Source organism: Palaemon carinicauda, chromosome 22, assembly GCF_036898095.1.
Source record: "Palaemon carinicauda isolate YSFRI2023 chromosome 22, ASM3689809v2, whole genome shotgun sequence".
In the NCBI taxonomy this organism is placed as follows: domain Eukaryota; kingdom Metazoa; phylum Arthropoda; class Malacostraca; order Decapoda; family Palaemonidae; genus Palaemon; species Palaemon carinicauda.
In genome coordinates, this window is record NC_090746.1 from 87,760,654 (window position 1) to 87,779,434 (window position 18,781).

An 18,781-nucleotide genomic window follows, 5' to 3' on the forward strand; every position below is an offset into this window, starting at 1 on the left:
TCACAACAAGTCACCTCTGCTGGTTGTTGAACGTCCTGAACGTCAACAACCACCTCCGAGCGTCGCTTAACGTCAACGTGCGGCTGGCAACCCACACTGGGTCGCATCGGTGGAGGAACCACCTCAACTGGCAGACGCGAGTAGGTTACCTCAGCGTCAACAGGGCGCACAACCGACCTGTTGGAAGGTTGTTGGCCAGAAGGTTCTTCTCCGCATTTAAGTCCTCTATCAAGGACGCAAGCTTGGACTGCATGTCTTGCAGCAAAGCCCATTTAGGGTCTACGGGAGCAGGTGTGGCAACAGACGGGGTTAGCGACTGAGGCGGAACCGTTTACCATCCCTCTGAGAAGTTGACCTGTAAACAACTTGGAGCGTCTCCTGGCTAGGCGCCAGGGAGAGTCTACCAGAATTGAGAAGTCTATCTGGGCAGAGGCATGAACTCCCAGGCCGAGAACTTCTCTCGTGTCATATCAGACTCTCGCTCTATAAACCAGTTTAAAAGAAGGGAAAGCAAAGGCTGTATCCCCCAAACTCCTCCTGGTGAAAAACCAGTCGCCTAGCCAACGTAACGCTCTCTAGGAGAGCGAGAGAGCACTAGCTTAAAAACAACGGCTTCGAAGTAGCTAGGCCTAGTGTAAGCTCTGACGTTTAGGCGAACGAGGAGCAGCAGTTACAAGATCCGGACGAAGATCCTTAAAAAAATCATCATGATTTAATTAAAGTCCATAGGAGGCTAAGCAGCTTAAGGCTCCTCTCCATCTGACAGAGTCCTCAAGGGAATATCAGTAGGAGGGAGAACAGCAACTTCCTCATCTACAGGAACCTTGTCCAATAAAAGCTGAGTCTCTCACTGGTGCATTAGTAGCGGACCAGAACGCAACGTCATGTAACTGCTTGACAGTCTGTGAACTGTCAACAACTGAACTGTCAACCACAACAGGTGCGTGAGGACGTACAGCGTCCACTCGAGACTGCTTTGACTGCCTAGACTGAGCAGTCAAAACAACTCTAGAATGCGGAGGCTGACGCACAGCGTCAAAACAAGTCAACTCCGATTGTTAGTGAACGTCTAGAACGTCAACAGGAGCATCAGCCAGTGGCCTAACGTCCAAATGCGGCTGAAAAACCACACGAGACCGCATCGAGTGTGGTTCTAAACAACCTGACTGACGTGACTAAGCTACGCCAACGTCAACAGTAAGCACAAAGGAACGTTAGGTTGGCTGAAAGCCAGGATATCGATGAGATAAACGGCTAGACTCAACGGACTAATCGGCAGAATAGTCTTCCATAAGGGAGGCAAGCATATACTGCATGTTTGCCATACAACCCCTTAAGGATCAACGGAAATGGTTGTGGTAATAGACGAGGGTAACGTCTGTGACCGCAACACTTTGCCTACAAAAAAAGACTTTCGGAGTCTGTGTTACGCTTTTGTTAGGCGGCGAGCAGTTATCCGATGACTGCATAGGGTCAGAGCTGTCCTAATGGCTGTAACCAGGACGCTGGACCTGTCCTGAAAGGACTGACTTTCGCTTAAGGGCTTCGAAACCTTGTGACAGGTTTCTTATGCGAAAAGCCTACGGATGGCGAGGAGAAACAACGTCTCTCTCGTCTTATGGTAGGGGAGATCTTGGTAAGAAACACCCGATACCATAGAGGGAAAACGTCTGTTCGTTGGTCAAGGCCTCTCGAACCCATAAGTCGTTTGACATTACTTCTCCCCTGGGCTTGGGAGCTTGCAAGAGGTCCCGGACTAGGTGAACGACAGGCACGAACAGACGAACCCTCGGACGCAACACTGTAACACTTTGCGCCTCGGACGCAACACTGTAACACTTTGCGCATATCACTTTATCACTTCGATTTTCTGTTTTGCACTTATTTCTACCTGAAACACGCAATTCTACCCTTCATTAAAAGGTAGTAATTGCGAAATTAGTCGTATAATGCAAGCTCATAATACCAGCAAAAAACAGAAAACATATTTTAAGATAAAAAGAAAAATCAGTGGCTGGGAAAGAGACTAAACACTAGTTCATATAACTACGTTTTCAATCTCTCACCGCACATAGCCTGGGGACGAGAATAAAAACCTAAAAACGTTTTATCCTTCCTCCCCGTACAGAGACTAGGGACGAGAGTAACACGAGAACAACGTTACCCCGCTTGAACGGAACGTTTTCTCTCCTCTCTCTCCCTCCGTCTCTATCTCTCTCTCTCTTTCTCTCTTGATTTCGCACCTAAGAGAAGAGCCCAATTATATATCGTCAAAAAAAAAAAACATGTTATTTGACTAAAGGAAAAAACTGAAAGGTTTTTCAAATAAAAAGTTCCTTTAAATTAGAATTTAAAACATTTAAGCTAAGAAAGAATGAACAAAACGTCAGAATCGATTTACTCTTACTGCAAAGTGAAACCGTGATACACTCTCTCTCTATCGTAACGATAGAGCGCATGTTGAACGTCCTGAACGTCAACAACTGCGTAGCATAAAAAACTAAACGTTAGTTCATCTTTGAAAACAGTACGAAGACTATCAAAGAAATTCTTTCATAAAATATTACATTTAAAAAGTTTTAAATCCTTTAAAAGCTAAAGACGATATAAAGGGCTCAATGTTGATTAACTTCGGTTTCCAAGTTAGGACCGCCTACTCTCAGGAAAGGTCTATATAAACAAAGCATTAAAATTTATTTTATATGTTTATAAAAAATGGAAAGTTAATCGAAGAGGCCTAATAAAGGCGGAGAGATATATATAGAGTAAAATCTATAACGTGATAAGATAAATACTAAAAGCCTAAACACACTTCCGTCTAAGGGAAGGGTCGGCCATTTAAAAGTGAAAGAAAGTCCATACTCTCTTTGTCACCATAATTAAATCTATCCAAAACGAGTTCAAGTTTTGAGATGAAGATAAAACACCTGCATAGCGAAAGCTCAAAACTAGAATAGTGTACTTCACCAAATAGTTGTGAAAACAAATCCAGTTAGCAACAGCGAATTAGTAGGTCTTGCCGGTGGCACGACAGAGAGAAAATTGAGTTCTTTGTTTACATTGAGTACTGAGTACCTGCACGACAGATGGCGCTGTTGAAGTACACCCCCTACCTGCATAGCGATCGCTGGCGGATTTTTAACGTAGAGTTTTCTGTCGAGCAACAGAGTTGCAGCTTATATAATCACCGGCTAAGTTAAATATTGAAAAACAAATTGTTTCATACAGTACTAAAATATCTTTTATTTTTGGTGCTCATATATTGTCTGTCAAAACTTGCATCAGCTGATAGAAGAAAATGCCCTGGATTTTAAGGTTTTGCATCCTTGCTAAAATGGATTCACTATACAAAGTACAGGTGCAGCACATACATAATCATTTCATATATCTAATTACCACTTTTTAAGGAGACAAATAAGCACAAAATCAAAAATTTTAAAGTAATTTTTATTTTTCCTAACATACTTACCGAGAACTACTTTCTTTAGGAGTAACTCCTAAAGAAAGTAGTTCGAGGTAAGTATTCGTGTTGGAACAAATCAAAAATTTTAAGTATTTTTATTTTTCCTAACATACTTACCGAGAACTACTTTCTTTAGGAGTTACTCCTAAAGAAAGTAGTTCGAGGTAAGTATTCGTGTTGGAACAATGATGTTTTAAATAAAATATTTTTAGGCCAAATCTACTAGCAATTCTATGGACATTATGTGACTATGAAAGTGTATACTCAAGATGAGGTTATAAATGTAGATTGTTTGACAATTTTGCTTCCCGACGGGGTTGCTTCCTAAACCCGATGATAAGGGTGAAGTACCAGTAGCAATGGTGCTAGTTAAATCAGTGAAAAAATATTAGTGTGGGTTGCCACCTTAGAAGTCAGCGAGGGCTGCAGAACGGTCCTAAAACTTTCAAAGGGGTAAAAGCTGAAAGGGTTACTAGCCAATAGATAAATTGAATTGTTGGTTATTAATGGGAGGCAAAAAAACCTATGATATCCATGGTCAGAAATGATTAGGCAAAGGTAGGGTTGAAAACAACAATAATAGCAAGAAAATTGCATTAAAAATATGATTGTGTATATTAACCCTTTAGTACCATGAGTATCATATACCTATCATATGCAAATTCCTGTGGAAGACTGGATTACAGTGCTACTAAACTAGAGGATTTTTCTTTTATATACTCAAACACTTCTCACATACGTGTAAAATATGAAAACACACCCCAGATTAATTTGTATCAATCGTATATATACAAATCTGAGTATCTTAATAGGAGTATATTTTTACTCTGGCTGGAACTCAGTTGCCAAAATTTATGAGGTATCGATAGTTACTGGCAGGTGACGAGGATTCCCGGCCCCCAACCAGTACACTGAGTAGCCACTTTGACCTTCACCTATGGCTTGTGAGGTGGTTGAGACGGGAAGTGAAACTTAAAGAACTTGGAAATATACAAATCACTTATAAAAATTTATGATTTGTTCCTACACAAATGCAAACCTTCATCCTTTAATAGGAGATTCATTTTTAAGGGGAGAGGAAGCAACTATGACCATACTGTCTGACTTAAAATCATGTAATCTTGATACATTCCGACCTGACAAAGGTGCGGGAGTGCTGATTCCTACCAACTCTCAACAGTTAAGAATAGAATTTCATGGGCTAGGCTAGGATTCTGTCCGCTGACAGAACCTATATCCTCGGAAGGATATGATGGCACTACGTATAGTGAACTAGACTTCATGAGCCTTGCATCCTATCCATCCTCCCCCAGGTAAGGCGAACGGGGAAGATATTTCTATAACTGACTTGTATAAAACAGTTGCTCAGTATGAAAGCTTATCTGCATCAATGTCAAATCCCGCAAATAACGGAATGAACAGTGACCCCCAAGGGAGGCAAAAGAAGAGGAAAAGGGCCAGACACTTCACCTGTTTCCTAGACAAACATCCTGACCATTATCTTGGACAAGATGCTTCTCATCTGGTAAGGAGAGAGGTAAGCTATAGAACCTGAAGATAAGCTACCACAGGTCACCATGAAAATGCACATAAAGAATTGTACATATCCTACCAGAGATAGTGGTCTGTAAAGGCTGCCTGGTGCTTCCAGACTCCTGCCTATGGTACTTGTGCCACTAATAGGTTCTTTCATAAGGGTAAGGTAGATCTGATATTCTTGCTTGGTATGGTCACATCCTGGGTGGTCCTGTTCTGGGAACGTGTGTCTGATTGTTCCATGAAGACAGAAGAAAGCAGGATTTCAGGATCATTCATTCCTTCCATACTGTAGGAAGAGTTGCATGCACCACCATAAACAGGATGGTAAGTTATTCTCATCCCTGCTAGTTGCCTTTATAGGAAGAAGAAGGATTGAAGTTGTGACTGCTTGTGCCTTTTTCCTACTTGCTTCGCCTGGGCTAACCTGAGTTCAAGTAGGTCCAATTAAGAGACCTGCACTCGCAAAAACACTCCCAGCCGCTACAGCTCTGTAGGAGGCAAACACCGTTACCCCATCCCGCTCTTCAAAAGTTTTAATGATTCTCGTGCAGAGCCCGGTTGTGAATCCAAGTTGAATAATTAGATCTAGGACTGAGCAGTATCCTTTACACAGAAATTGAGAAATTTCCCAATGAAAGTAGATATAAACAGCTAATCTGGGTACCCTTCTGCTTGTGGCAGCTTGGGAGTGATCAGGGTCCTTCTGAAATTATGGGAAAGAGAAGAAAAAAGGCGTAAGTGTCTAGGATTCCAAGAGATATTGGAAGGCATCTTCGAACTTCTTTGACAGTCTGCATCTAAGAGAATCCTGGAAGTTTCTTATCCCATACTGACCTGTATGTACTCGCTTGTAGAATCTGTATCAAATCACTGAACTCCATGATCCTTCTGCCTTTCCTTCTTCTATCCCTCTACTGGAAGGCCAGGTCGTAAGTGAATGGAGGAAGAACCTTGAGTACCCGACCAGACCTGTATGTTGCCAGATTCTTCCTCAGAGTTTGCTAAAGTGTGATGGAGATCTCAGAAAAGTTATCCTTGAAGGGTCTGGGCCTTTAGTGGTAACTGATCAGTGGAAGAGGAGACCTGTATGGGTTCTCTACCACCATTACCACCGTGATGTCGTTCCCACAAAGTTGCAATACATTCTATAAGGGAGATGACTCTCATCTCCTGTCTGGCAAAGCTAGAGGCAATTGTATTCCTTTTCTCTGGGTATGAATGGACCATGGGGCACCTGAATGGTGATTTCTTAACTCCTTATTGTCTATCATTTTTTGTAAATCTGCAACACGAAGTTCATTTTGCACTTAAAGAATTGGAAATGTTAATCAATTGGATAAATGTGTTTGTCATAGATCTAGCCTTGCTGATTACCGATCAATTTCCATAACTTTCATATTATCTAAACTTTGCGAGTCTTTTGGCATAACATCTAAATAGGTATGCTGAGGAGAATCATCTGTTCCCTAGTTTATAATTAGGCACTTGCAAAGCCTGGAGCATCCGATACCCTTCTTACAATTAATGCTATACTGTACAAAAATCCTTGGATTGTGGTTAGGAAGTTCATATGATTGGCCTTGATTTTAGAGCTGCTTCTCACCATATTAATTATGAGGCCCTAGTTTTAAATCTGAAACATATGGAAGTAGGTATGTGGTATCTTAGCATTATTGTTGAAATTTAAGCAATAGAGTGCAAAAAGTAGTACCTTCAGGTATGTAACATATGGTGCTCCTTAGATAAGTGTCCTTGGCCGAGTATTTTTCATACTACAGTATATATGCAGGATATATAATCAGACCTAGAAATAAATCTTTTGCTGCATTTGTAGATGATGCTATTCTTTTTACTCTCCCTACATCATTTCCCTCTTGTGAATATACTGTATGCCTATGGCTGCTGAATCCATTAATAGAGAGCTAGCTGAAATTAGTGCATGGGGCAAATTAAGGGGGATGAATTTGAACCCTAATAAAATTCAAGTATGATTGTAAGTATTTCAAGGACAGTGGCCTATTCTTTACAGATTCTCCTCTGTCCTCATACACCTGACAACACTGTGATTATCAAACAATTCATCTTTGCCCAAAGGGTTAACTACTGCACTGTAATTGTTCAGTGTCTACTTTCTCTTGGTAAGGGTAGAAGAGACTCTTTAGCTATGGTCAGCAGCTCTTCTAGGAGATGGACACTCCAAAATCAACCCATTGTTCTCTAGTTTTGGGTAGTGCCATAACCTCTGTAACATGGTCTTCCACTGTCTTGGGCTAGAGATCTCTTGCTTGAGGGTACACTCAGGCACACTATTCTATCTTATTTCTCTTCCTCTGGTTTTGTTAAAGTTTTTATAGTTTATTTAAGAAATACTTATTTCAATGTTGTTACTGTTCGTAAGATATTTCATTTTTCCTTGTTTCCTTTCCTCACTGGGCTATTTTCCCTGTTGGAGCCGCTGGTCTTACAGCATTTTGCTTTTCCAACTAGGGTTGTAGCCTAGTAAGTAATAATAATAATAATAATTGATAATGTCTCATCAACTGTATATTTGTCATTTAAATTCTAGGTGGAATTCTTAATTACAAATTTACTTTGAGAAACACATCTAGTCTGTTTCTTCTTCAATTGCACAAAAAAGGGCAAATTGAGAAAGTCTTATAAAGATACCTAATTATCAATCTATCATTAAGAAATGTTTTTATTTTTTTTTTATTCTACCATATTTTGAGTCAGACTAATGACTCAGATCCTAATTTGTTGTAAAAAATAAAACGGTGGTTATTAAACACTGACGTAAGTCTTGTTTATAGCTTATACTGTATATGACTGATCTATTTTAACATTACTGATCCTAACATAATTCATAATATTTGTATCTTATTACTTCTCAAATACTATAAGGTTTATTCACTGCTATTTCCAGGCCACACTGGGCTGCATTCCCTGATGGAGCCATTGGGCTTGTAGCCTCTTGCTTTTCCAAACTAGGATTGTAGCTTTGTAAGTAATAATAATAGTAATACAGAAAAGGCATGCACACTGTCTGAAAAAAAAACATGACAGATTGATGACTCGGCAACATGAACATCAATACGAGGCACAATAAAAAAGCAAGGAGCAAGAAACAACGAACACTTAATTCTCAGGGGAAAACTTAATAATCAAGTTGAACCTAAAAAAAGAAAGGAAAAAAAAAAGACCAAGGTTAACAAAAACATGAAGATCATCTTCATACAACTAGATCAACCACTATAACAATTCATAATCAGAGAGTGAAGCACACTCAGAAAAAAATATAGAAATGCCAAAACATCAAAAGACTGTACACAAAATATAAAAAATGGAAAATCAAACCACTGGAAAAGGTTACTCATTCCTCAAGAAATAAAATACTTATTGAAATTCATAATTACCAATCACTATAACAGTAATTACTAGAACCAGCAGAGCAGTCTACCTGGGAACAGCTGAAAAAACATTATACAGCATAAGCACACAAACCCTCAAAAAACACTAAATAAAGACTATGATGAAATGACGATGCCTATTACAAGCAAATCCTGGAAATACCTAACATAAGTATGATGAGTCTAGCGTGATATGAACTAGGTCACAGACAGCACAAAAGCATCCAGGTGGCATTTTTGACACCCACAGACCAACGGTCATTACACATCACTACCTGTAAACTAATCATTAACTATTTAGTTTTGTTTAGAGAAATTAGGTTGTCTGGCATATTTCAATGATCATGAAATTGTCTAAATCATAAATGTGGGATTTGTTCTGAAACACACATTCCCATTTGGTGATTCTAGCACAGTAGCATGGAGGAGTAATTTGGGAAGAAGATGAAAAGACAAATGCTACATTATTTTCTATAAATGTACAGTACAAGTATTTTGAGGACTATGAAGAAATATCATGTTTGTAAAAGATGAAGATTAAAAGGTTGGAAAAGTGAGACTCCACAAATATTTGCTACCCTAGGTTGGGTTAACTCCTAACTTGCCAACTCACTGCCATAGTATGCGTGTTCGACTAACACACTACGTAACCCACTGTACTGCCTAATATTGTTTTAACTTGGTTCCTATCACAGTATAAGATTTGTGTTAGTGAATTATCACATTTCAGTACTGTAAGTGTACAGTATATGCACATTGTAAAATTACTGTACACATAAAACAAGTCATTGACACACTTATAAATACATGTAACAACAAAACAATGTTGTTCCTATCTTACAGCACTTACTCATACTGTCATATACATTACTATAATATATGTACAGTACTATCACAAGAGTACAACTTGATTAGCTAATGTAACAGTCGTAAGTGATCGATGTTTTCGGCAGATGACTCGCACAATTCAAACCCACTGGTAAAGTACAGTATTTTGTATACAGTAAAGTAGTGCAGTAGTTAATATATAATCAAGACCTATATACAATAAATACACAATAAATATTAAAAGAAAAAGCATCAGTACAACACTAACCAGTTACATATGAACTTCCACTCAGTAAATATGAATCCTGATGCAATTCTTGAGCCATCGACAGTTTATTGATGCGTAAGGTAGCGGAATGTATGTATCACATTTTATACTAAAATCACTATCAACACAATGGATATGTACAGGTTTTTTTACATCACTTTTTTACATCACAACGTGATTTTACACAAAAAGAACTGAAGCGAGAGATGCACAAGCAAGGAGAGACAATGCGAGACTGAGGCCGAGTGAGCAAAAGATACAGTAGTGTGTGTGCTGTGTGGAGAGGGAAACGGCACAAAACAGGCCGGGTACAAAGTAACGCTGCCGGTTTTAAATCGCGAGGCTGACAGAGTAATTATCATGAAACCACGAATATGTACAGTATTACAAAATTAATTTTGCGAATAACTGAATCTGCAAAGACAGAACTCATGAATAATGAGGGCTAACTGTATTATGTTAACATACCAAAAAGAAAAAAAACCTTAATTAATGTTACTTAAATGTCTTCTTTATTCAATGCACAGCTACACTTGTTGTTCCTCAAATGATGTGAATAGTAATGGTGCTTTAGTTGCTAGTTTATGTGCTTGTAGCCTGGCAATACACTGGGATATTGGTTCTTTTCTGTGATGCTCATGACATAGTAATGACATTATTCACAGTAGACCTATTTCAGCAGCTAATGTGCTGTGTCAAGTTCTAATGTGCCTGAACTTGAGGGTCTCTCTTATAATGAACACACCGAGTCAGTGCTTTGCACATTGATATACTGGCTCTAGAGCTGGAGTGACAATATATTTTTGGTATCTATATCGTATTAGACTCCTGATTTTGCCTTTGATAGGTAAGTTCTTGGAGACCATGCTGCACCTTAACCCCAAAGATTGATTTACTACCGTACAGATGCAATACATATACTCTTAATTATTTCCTATATTTAATTACCACTTTTCAAGTTTTTGAAAAAGATAAGATTTACTTAGGCCTAGCCAACTAGCAATTCTGTTGGTATTATGTGATTAGGGAATTTTATGCTTATAATGTCGATTATAAGAGTAGATTGTTTAACGACGAATTTGCTTACCGAAAGGGTTCTTATCCCCATAACCCTGTCGTTAACAGGGGAGTACCTGCAATTAGTGTAATGATTGTAGTGAGTAAGACTTTTGGAATAAATAAAGATTTATTTGTTCAATTTTTTTAGTTAGATAGTTTAGGACAGTGGCGAATATCTTGTGATTTTTTTTTTTTTTACTGTATTTTGGACTATAGAACGGTATTTTGAGTGTATGGATTATCTATTTGTATTGGAATTTATTTATTGATTTCTCAGCAAGTACTACATACATATACCAAGGCACTTCACCCAATTTTGGGGGGTAACCAACATCAAACAAATGAAAAAAAAAAAGGGGACGTCTTCTTTCTATGTTCCTCTCAGCCTGACAAGGGACTCAACCGAGTTCGGCTGGTACTGCTAGGGTGGCACAGCCCACCCTCCCACATTATCCATCACAGATGATGCTTCATAATGCTGAATCCCCTACTGCTGCTACCTCCGCGATCATCCAAGGCATTGGAGGAAGCAGCAGGGCCTACCGGAACTGCGTCACAATCGCTCTCCATTCATTCCTATTTCTAGCACGCTCTCTTGCCTCTCTCTTATCTATCCTCCTATCACCCAGAGCTTCCTTCACTCCATCCATCCACCCAAACCTTAACCTTCCTCTTCTACTTCTCCCATCAACTCTTGCATTCATCACCACCTTTAGCAGACAGCCATTTTCCATTCTCTCAACATGGCCAAACCACCTCAACACATTCATATCCACTCTAGCTGCTAACTTATTTCTTAAACCCGTTCTCACCCTCACTACTTCGTTCCTAACCCTATCTACTCGAGATACACCAGCCATACTCCTTAGACACTTCATCTCAAACACATTCAATTTCTGTCTCTCCGTCACTTTCATTCCACACAACCCCGATCCATACATCACAGTTGGTACAATCACTTTCTCATACAGAACTCTCTTTACATTCATGCCCAACCCTCTATTTTTTAACTACTCCCTTAACTGCCCCCAACACTTTCCATCCTTCATTCACTCTCTGACGTACATCTGCTTCCACTCCACCATTTGCTGCAACAACAAACCCCAAGTACCTAAACTGATCCACCTCCCCAAGTAACTCTTCATTCAACATGACATTCAACCTCGCACCACTTTCCCTTCTCGTACATCTCATAACCTTACTCTTACCAACATTAACTCTCAACTTCCTTCTCTCACACACCCTTCCAAATTCTGCCACTAATTGGCCAAGCTTCTCTTCCGCGTCTGCAACCAGTACAGTATCATCTGCAAACAACAACTGATTTACCTCCCATTCATGGTCATTCTCGTCTACCAGTTTTAACCCTTGTCCAAGCACTCGAGCATTCACCTCTCTCACCACTCCATCAACATACAAGTTAAACAACCATGGTGACATCACACATCCCTGTCTAAGTCCCATTCTCACCATCGCTCACTTCATTTCCTATCCTAACACATGCTTTACTACCTTTTTAGAAACTTTTCAATGCTTGCAACAACCTTCCACCAACTCCATATAACCTCATCACATTCCATATTGCTTCCCTATCAACTCTATCATACGCTTTCAACAGATCCATAAACGCAACATACACCTCCTTACCTTTTGCTAAATATTTCTCGCATATCTGCCTAACTGTAAAAATCTGATTCATACAACCCCTACCTCTTCTAAAACCACCCTGTACTTCTAAGATTGCATTCTCTGTTTTATCCTTAATCCTATTAATCAGTACTCTACCATACACTTTTCCAACTACACTCAACAAACTAATACCCCTTGAATTACAACACTCATGCATATCTCCCTTACCCTTGTATAGTGGTACAATACATGCACAAACCCAATCTACTGGTACCATTGACAACACAAAACACATATTAAACAATCTCACCAACCATTCAAGTACAGTCACACCCCCTTCCTTCAACATCTCAGCTCTCACACCATCCATACCAGATGCTTTTCCTACTCTCGTTTCATCTAGTGCTCTCCTCACTTCCTCTCTTGTAATCTCTCTCTCATGCTCATCTCCCATCACCGGCACCTCAACACCTGCAACAGCAATTATATCTGCCTCCCTATCATCCTCAACATTCAGTAAACTTTCAAAATACTCCGCCCACCTTTTCCTTGCCTCCTGTTCTTTTAACAATCTTCCATTTCCATCTTTCACTGTCTCTTCAATTCTTGGGCCAGCTTTCCTTACTCTCTTCACTTCTTTTCAAATCTTCTTCTTATTCTCTTCATATGGATGACCCAATCCCTGATCCCACCTCAGGTAAGCTGCCCTCTTAGCCTCACTTACCATGCGCTTTACTTCCACATTTTTCTCTCTATATCTTTCATACTTCTCTACACTATTACTCTGCAGCCATTTTTCAAAAGCCTTCTTTTTCTCTTCCACTTTTACCTTCACTCCTTCATTCCACCATTCACTGCCCTTCCTCATGCTGCCTCCAACAACCTTCTTGCCACACACATCACTTGCAATCCCAACAAAATTTTCTTTTACTAACTTCCACTCCTCCTCTAAATTACCAGCTTCTCTTACTTTCACTTCGTCATATGCCATTTTCAACTTTTCTTGATATTTACTTTTTACCCCCGGTTTGATTAGCTCTTCAACCCTCACTAGCTCCCTTTTACATCCACCTACTCTGTTCCCCCATTCTTTTGCTACAACTAATTTTCCTTCCACCAAAACATGATCAGTCATACCGTTAGCCATAGTGGCCGCGGGGGCATAAAAATAATTAGAATAGCACCAACGTATCCCTGCGTGTCGTAAGAGGTGACTAAAAGGGACGGGACGAAGGGGCTGGGAACCCCCTCTCCTGTATTATAATCCTGTGAGACATCAGCAAGCACTACTGTATATTAAATAATAGAGTTCAATAATAGTATTAGTTTATTTATATTCATTTGGTTGTAGTGTAATAGTTTAGTTACCAAGGAGTAGTTGTCCATTTTTGTCTATTTCTATTGCAGGCCTGCCCTCCCTGTTTCCCTTCTCTCTTTTAAATACTGATTTGGCTGAAGAATTTAAAGACTGAACTAAACACAGATTTCACTTGGTTTGCTACTGGAAAAACTGATTGGATGACAATGACCAGGATTGTAAAGGGAATTAGAGATTTGAATTGCTCTCAACCACATTGATCCTGAAGATGACCAGGACTGGATAAAGAATGTGGAACTGATTACTCCTATAAAATTGACGGAGTTTACCGCCATCACATGGAACTGTGACAAGGTGCTGGTTTAGAAGCAATGGTGTTTGTGTGTGTTATAGCAGCACCCCCAGCGGTTTGGTTACATGAACAAGGTATCAATATCTGAAAAGGTGGTAAAAGTGTGGGGTCATTTAATAAATGGAGAAATTTCCATCTGGCAGGGTTGCAAAGATGTGCCAGACGCCCCTAAAGAATTTCGTCCATAAGAAATTCTAAAGCTCAAGATTTTATTCATTTTCATAATTGCAATAGGGATGTGAGATTAATCTTATATGATAGAGATGGACTATCCTAAAAATTTTGTTCAATAACCTATTTCCCAAAATGCCTAACTTGACCTGTAAAGGCTAACAGTATTAGTAATATTGATGTAAATTACAACAATAAAAGGCTTTTAATCCTGTTATAGGTCAAGCGAGGCACTAAGAAGAATAGTTTAGTGAACTAAAGTTTTTTGGACAGTTGAGGTTTATCATACAAGATTAGTCTTGCATCTGTATTCCAATTTTGAAAATGGGCAAAATATCACAAATTTTAGGTAATCTGTATTTTTCTAACAGTGCTTACCTCGAACTACTTTCTTAGGATTCTTTTGGGGCTTCTAGCAGCCTCTTGCAGCAGCACAACTCCAGCAGATGCTAATTTCTGCATATATTAAATGACCAAACATTTCCATTTTCAGATGTCAGTACCTGTACCTCGTTTATGTAACCAAAATGCTCTGGGCTGCCAATCTGTGTGTATATATTTCCATTTTGTGTTATCTTTTTTATGTCAGGTTGTAGATTTTTTTTAATGTTATTAGTTTTAAGAAATATAAGTTTAAATATCCTTTGTGTGCAAAGATTAGTTTGTAAATACAGGTATAAAGAAAGAGGATAGTCTGTGCATAAAAGATTTTTCTCAGTAAGTTAGGATCAAGGGTGTGGGGTTTGCGTTAGCATCCCGAATCACTATGCCACTTGGCAACCTTTCCCCAAAACCTGTTCCTCTTCATATGTCTCTGTCTGTTTTGTGATGAGTGATAAATGGCATTACTTCTCAGCCTACAGCAATTTCTGTTTTCCTAAAACTTCATTTACCTATACTTTACAGTACCAAAGATTACACTTGATTTATTTTGCCTTAATTAAAAAATTTTTAGTTTATGTGCCATTAGTACATACTGCTTTCATTACTCATAAATTCATCTAAATTATTATGCTCTTTACTCAATTATTACCTGCATTTTCCTTTGTTCCACAGATTAACACCCTAAATAAAGTATATTTTTACAGTTTTGACTGTCACTACCTACCCACATGCTTTCACTACTGTTTTTTTAATAAAGTAAAATGGTAACTGCATTAAGTTAATAAAGTTTGCATTACGATACTCCATAACTTGAAGTACCATTTATGATCAATTACTTTCATATTTCCAAATAATATAAACAAAGAAAACATTAAAATATAACTTAAAGAACTAAAGTGGATAAGAAAATACTGATACTACCAGAATTTCTGAGTACATGAAGTTACTTTATAATGATAATGAATCAAGGGTATGAAAAATACTAATAATGCCAAAGCCACTTATTCCAAGTTACCTTATATGCTGATTATTATATCTTGGAGGCATTGGTAGATCAGAAGGAGCACAAGGAAGAAGGTCTAATGGGGACCCTGTCAACCAAGAAGTTGGCTTTCCTTCACCAGCACTGTTCCAAACCATTGCAGTTGGACAATCAAGTGTAATAGCCTATAAAATAAATAGATAGGGAGATAAATTCATATAACAACAAATTTCATTCTTTGACTCTTAAAAAATATGCATATGAATTCTGCTTCATACTTACAAACATGATAAATTTGGAAGTAATTTGTATTTTTCCTAACCATATAAACCTGAGTTCTTTACTAAGGAATATATGTTTCAGCACGAGCCGAATCTAGCCATAAAAACTTTCCCGCAACGTGTCAAGAACCCTCCACTAGTTAGGAGGGGTAACATACACTAACCTCTCCCCTCACAAACTCAACCAGTGAGATCCCTCACTTTTGATTGCAGGCAGGATTATTGGGGGGTAAGTGATGGTGACTTTGTATAGTTAGGAAAAATACAAATTAAATCCAAATTTGTCATTGATTACAACACAAATATAAACCTTCATCCTTTACCATGGAAACTCATCTCTAGGTGGGTGGAAGTCCAAATTCTAACTGGCTGGACATATTTATTTCCCAAGGACACAAATCTGAGCTTGATAGACCATATTAAGAGTATTCTGACACCTCATGAGCCCTTAGCCCGTCAATGATGGAGAGTTTAATGGCTTGACCAACCACGGTGAATGAGTGAAACTACTGAAGCAATGGGACTTACCATGTAAGTATAAGGAGCGAGTTTACACAAACTCATACCTAAACCTAGACATTACTAAACTCCCCCTCACAGGGAGATTGGGGTCATAAATATCTATACCAGTATAAAAATATTTCAGACCAAAAATATAATATGGTTCTTACCAGCAGTTGAAAGGAGGGAAGCTTGTAGTCTTCCGGATGCTGTGCCCAAAGAGAACAGAAGATGAAGGAAGAAAAGGCCAGTTATTCTATCTATTCATCCCACACTAAAACCATGTAACATCTTAACCGACTGTTACTAACCCAGCAAGGGAGCTAAGGTAGCTAACCCACTTGTTGAGCGGCCACCACAGATCCCAGAGTAAATGTATCTAGGGTCCTTTGGGTTAAGTCCTGCATGTAGTGGGCGGTGAAAGTGGTTTGGCTTTGCCATACACCGGTTTGAAGTACCTGCACCACAGAGAAGGTTTTTCTTGTAAACCAGGGATGTGCTTGTTCCCGATGTCGTGAACTCTGGGTCTTCTAATCTGCTGAGCAGTGAGAATCAAGGGTGCAGTCAATGACCTGACGAATCCAAGCGAAAGCCATGTTTTTGGTAATCTTCCTCTTAATCCTTCCCATACTCACAAGCAGACAATTGACATGAGGGTGAGCTCTCATAGTACGCTTGAGGTAGCGCCTTAACGCTCTCACAGGACATAGTAACAGCTGGTCATGATTACAAGTTATTTCCCAAAGACTCGAAATCTGGAAGGGCCCAAACCTAAGGTCTGCTACAGCTGCATTTTGAGTCTTAGCAATAAATTCAGGAACAAAGCAAAGAGATACTTGCCCCCATCCCATTGAATGGGTGATGTCATATGGGAGACCAGTGAATGAAAAAGTGGAATTGAGGTTTATAACATAGTTTTATCCTAAGACTTTAGGAGCACTTAACTCACACCTCATTGTTTCCAACTGGCACCAAAGTGAAGGCTCATGGACAAAAGGTATACACTGTAACGTCACCCAGGTTTGTGAATTAAACTTTTTCCTATTTTAAACTAAAGTTCTTTATTGAATAAAAATAACACACAATAATATTTACATCTACTTTAGGGCCAGATTTGTAAGAGTAATAAAAGCACTCGTGTTAAAATTTACCCAACTAAAATAACCCTGTGATGAGCTAGTGGCCAAACTTGCAAGCAAAGCAAAACACACTGCCATCCAGAATGTGATGTGATTTTCCAGATCCAAATAAAGAAATATTTAAGAGCATCTATGATATGAAACACTAACTATTCTACCCCCCCAAAAAAACTATGTTGGTCAAGGTCACTTACTTTACCTTGAGGGGTATAAGGATCCATATTACCTTTGGTCTTCTCCCTCTCAATCTATAAATCTAATAGATTGACTCGGTATGCAGAAAAACAAAGGTTTCCCTGTAGAAGCATCTACAGTATCTAAAAGAAATTAACACCCGCCACCTGTTGAGATACTACCACAAGAGGTCCTTTGACAGGCCAGACAGCACTACATTGGATCCCTCTCTCTCGTTACAGCTCATTTCAAATTTGCCAACATATACACAGAATAGTCTGGCCTATTCTTTACACATTCTCCTCTTTCCTCATACACTTGGCAACACTGAAACTACCAAACAATTCTTCTTCGCTAAAGGGATTAACTACTGCACTGTAATTGTTCAGTGAGTATTTTCCCTCTTGGTAAGGGTAGAAGAGAGACTTTAGCTATGGTGAGAAGCTCTTCTAGGAGATGGGCACTCCGAAATCAAACCATTGTTCTCTAGCCTTGGGTAGTGCCATAGTCTCTGTACCATGGTCTTCCACTATCTTGGATTAGAGATCTCTTGCTTGAGGGTACAATCAGGCACACTATTCAATCTTTTTTCTCTTTCTCTCGTTATTTTGAAGTTTTTATCCTCTTGTTATTTTCAAGGTTTTATAGTTCAACCACTCCTGGAGTATGGCAGCCAATGCCCCAGCCCAAGGTTCTTTCACCCAATCAAAAATAAATGTCCTGTTGACAGAGGTTGTGAATGCTTATACTAGTCATCTCTCCAACAATTTCCACAACTACTGGCACAGCTTGAGGTGCAGAGACCATTTCATTCTGGTATGACTGATCCCCCAACATATTTTGCCTACCTGACACAAATTGAGGCAGACACTTGATATTTCCTGCTTCTGTCAAGCATGGCAGCTCCTGTGATGGGAGTAATTGATTCCTCAACTCCCTCTCTCCCTGTTTTCATATGCAAGATTGGGCAATTGATTATACTGTCGTTAACGCAGAGCCAGTAGCTTCCCGTTTGCTGGGTTCTCAAAATGTAATTCGGCGCTGAGACCCACCATTAGTTTTAGGCAGTTGCAGGGCATCTCGCACCTTTTGTTGAATACAAATGCTTGACTGATGAAGATTGTCCAACTTGTTCCCAATTCCATTATTGAGGCATTGCTGAATATTGAAAGACCTGGAACCAGAGTCTTGGGATTCAGTCCTTGAACTAGATTGGGACAAATTCCACTAGCCAAGTACAGTTGACTATTTTTCAAAAGAAACAATCAAGGATTTCCTTGATTTCT

The 18,781-nt window shown here is 39.1% G+C and overlaps 1 protein-coding gene across 5 annotated transcripts in view; it reads right to left on the reverse strand.

Annotated features, from left to right (window-relative positions):
* kto (kohtalo) overlaps nucleotides 1-18,781 on the reverse strand; it is a 276,697-nt gene that overhangs the window by 203,024 nt on the left and 54,892 nt on the right. For all 5 annotated transcript variants that reach the window (XM_068346482.1, XM_068346481.1, XM_068346480.1 and 2 more), the window contains exon 10: nucleotides 15,434-15,585. In XM_068346482.1, the coding sequence (XP_068202583.1) occupies nucleotides 15,434-15,585 (152 nt within the window). The remainder of the gene's footprint in view (nucleotides 1-15,433; nucleotides 15,586-18,781) is intronic.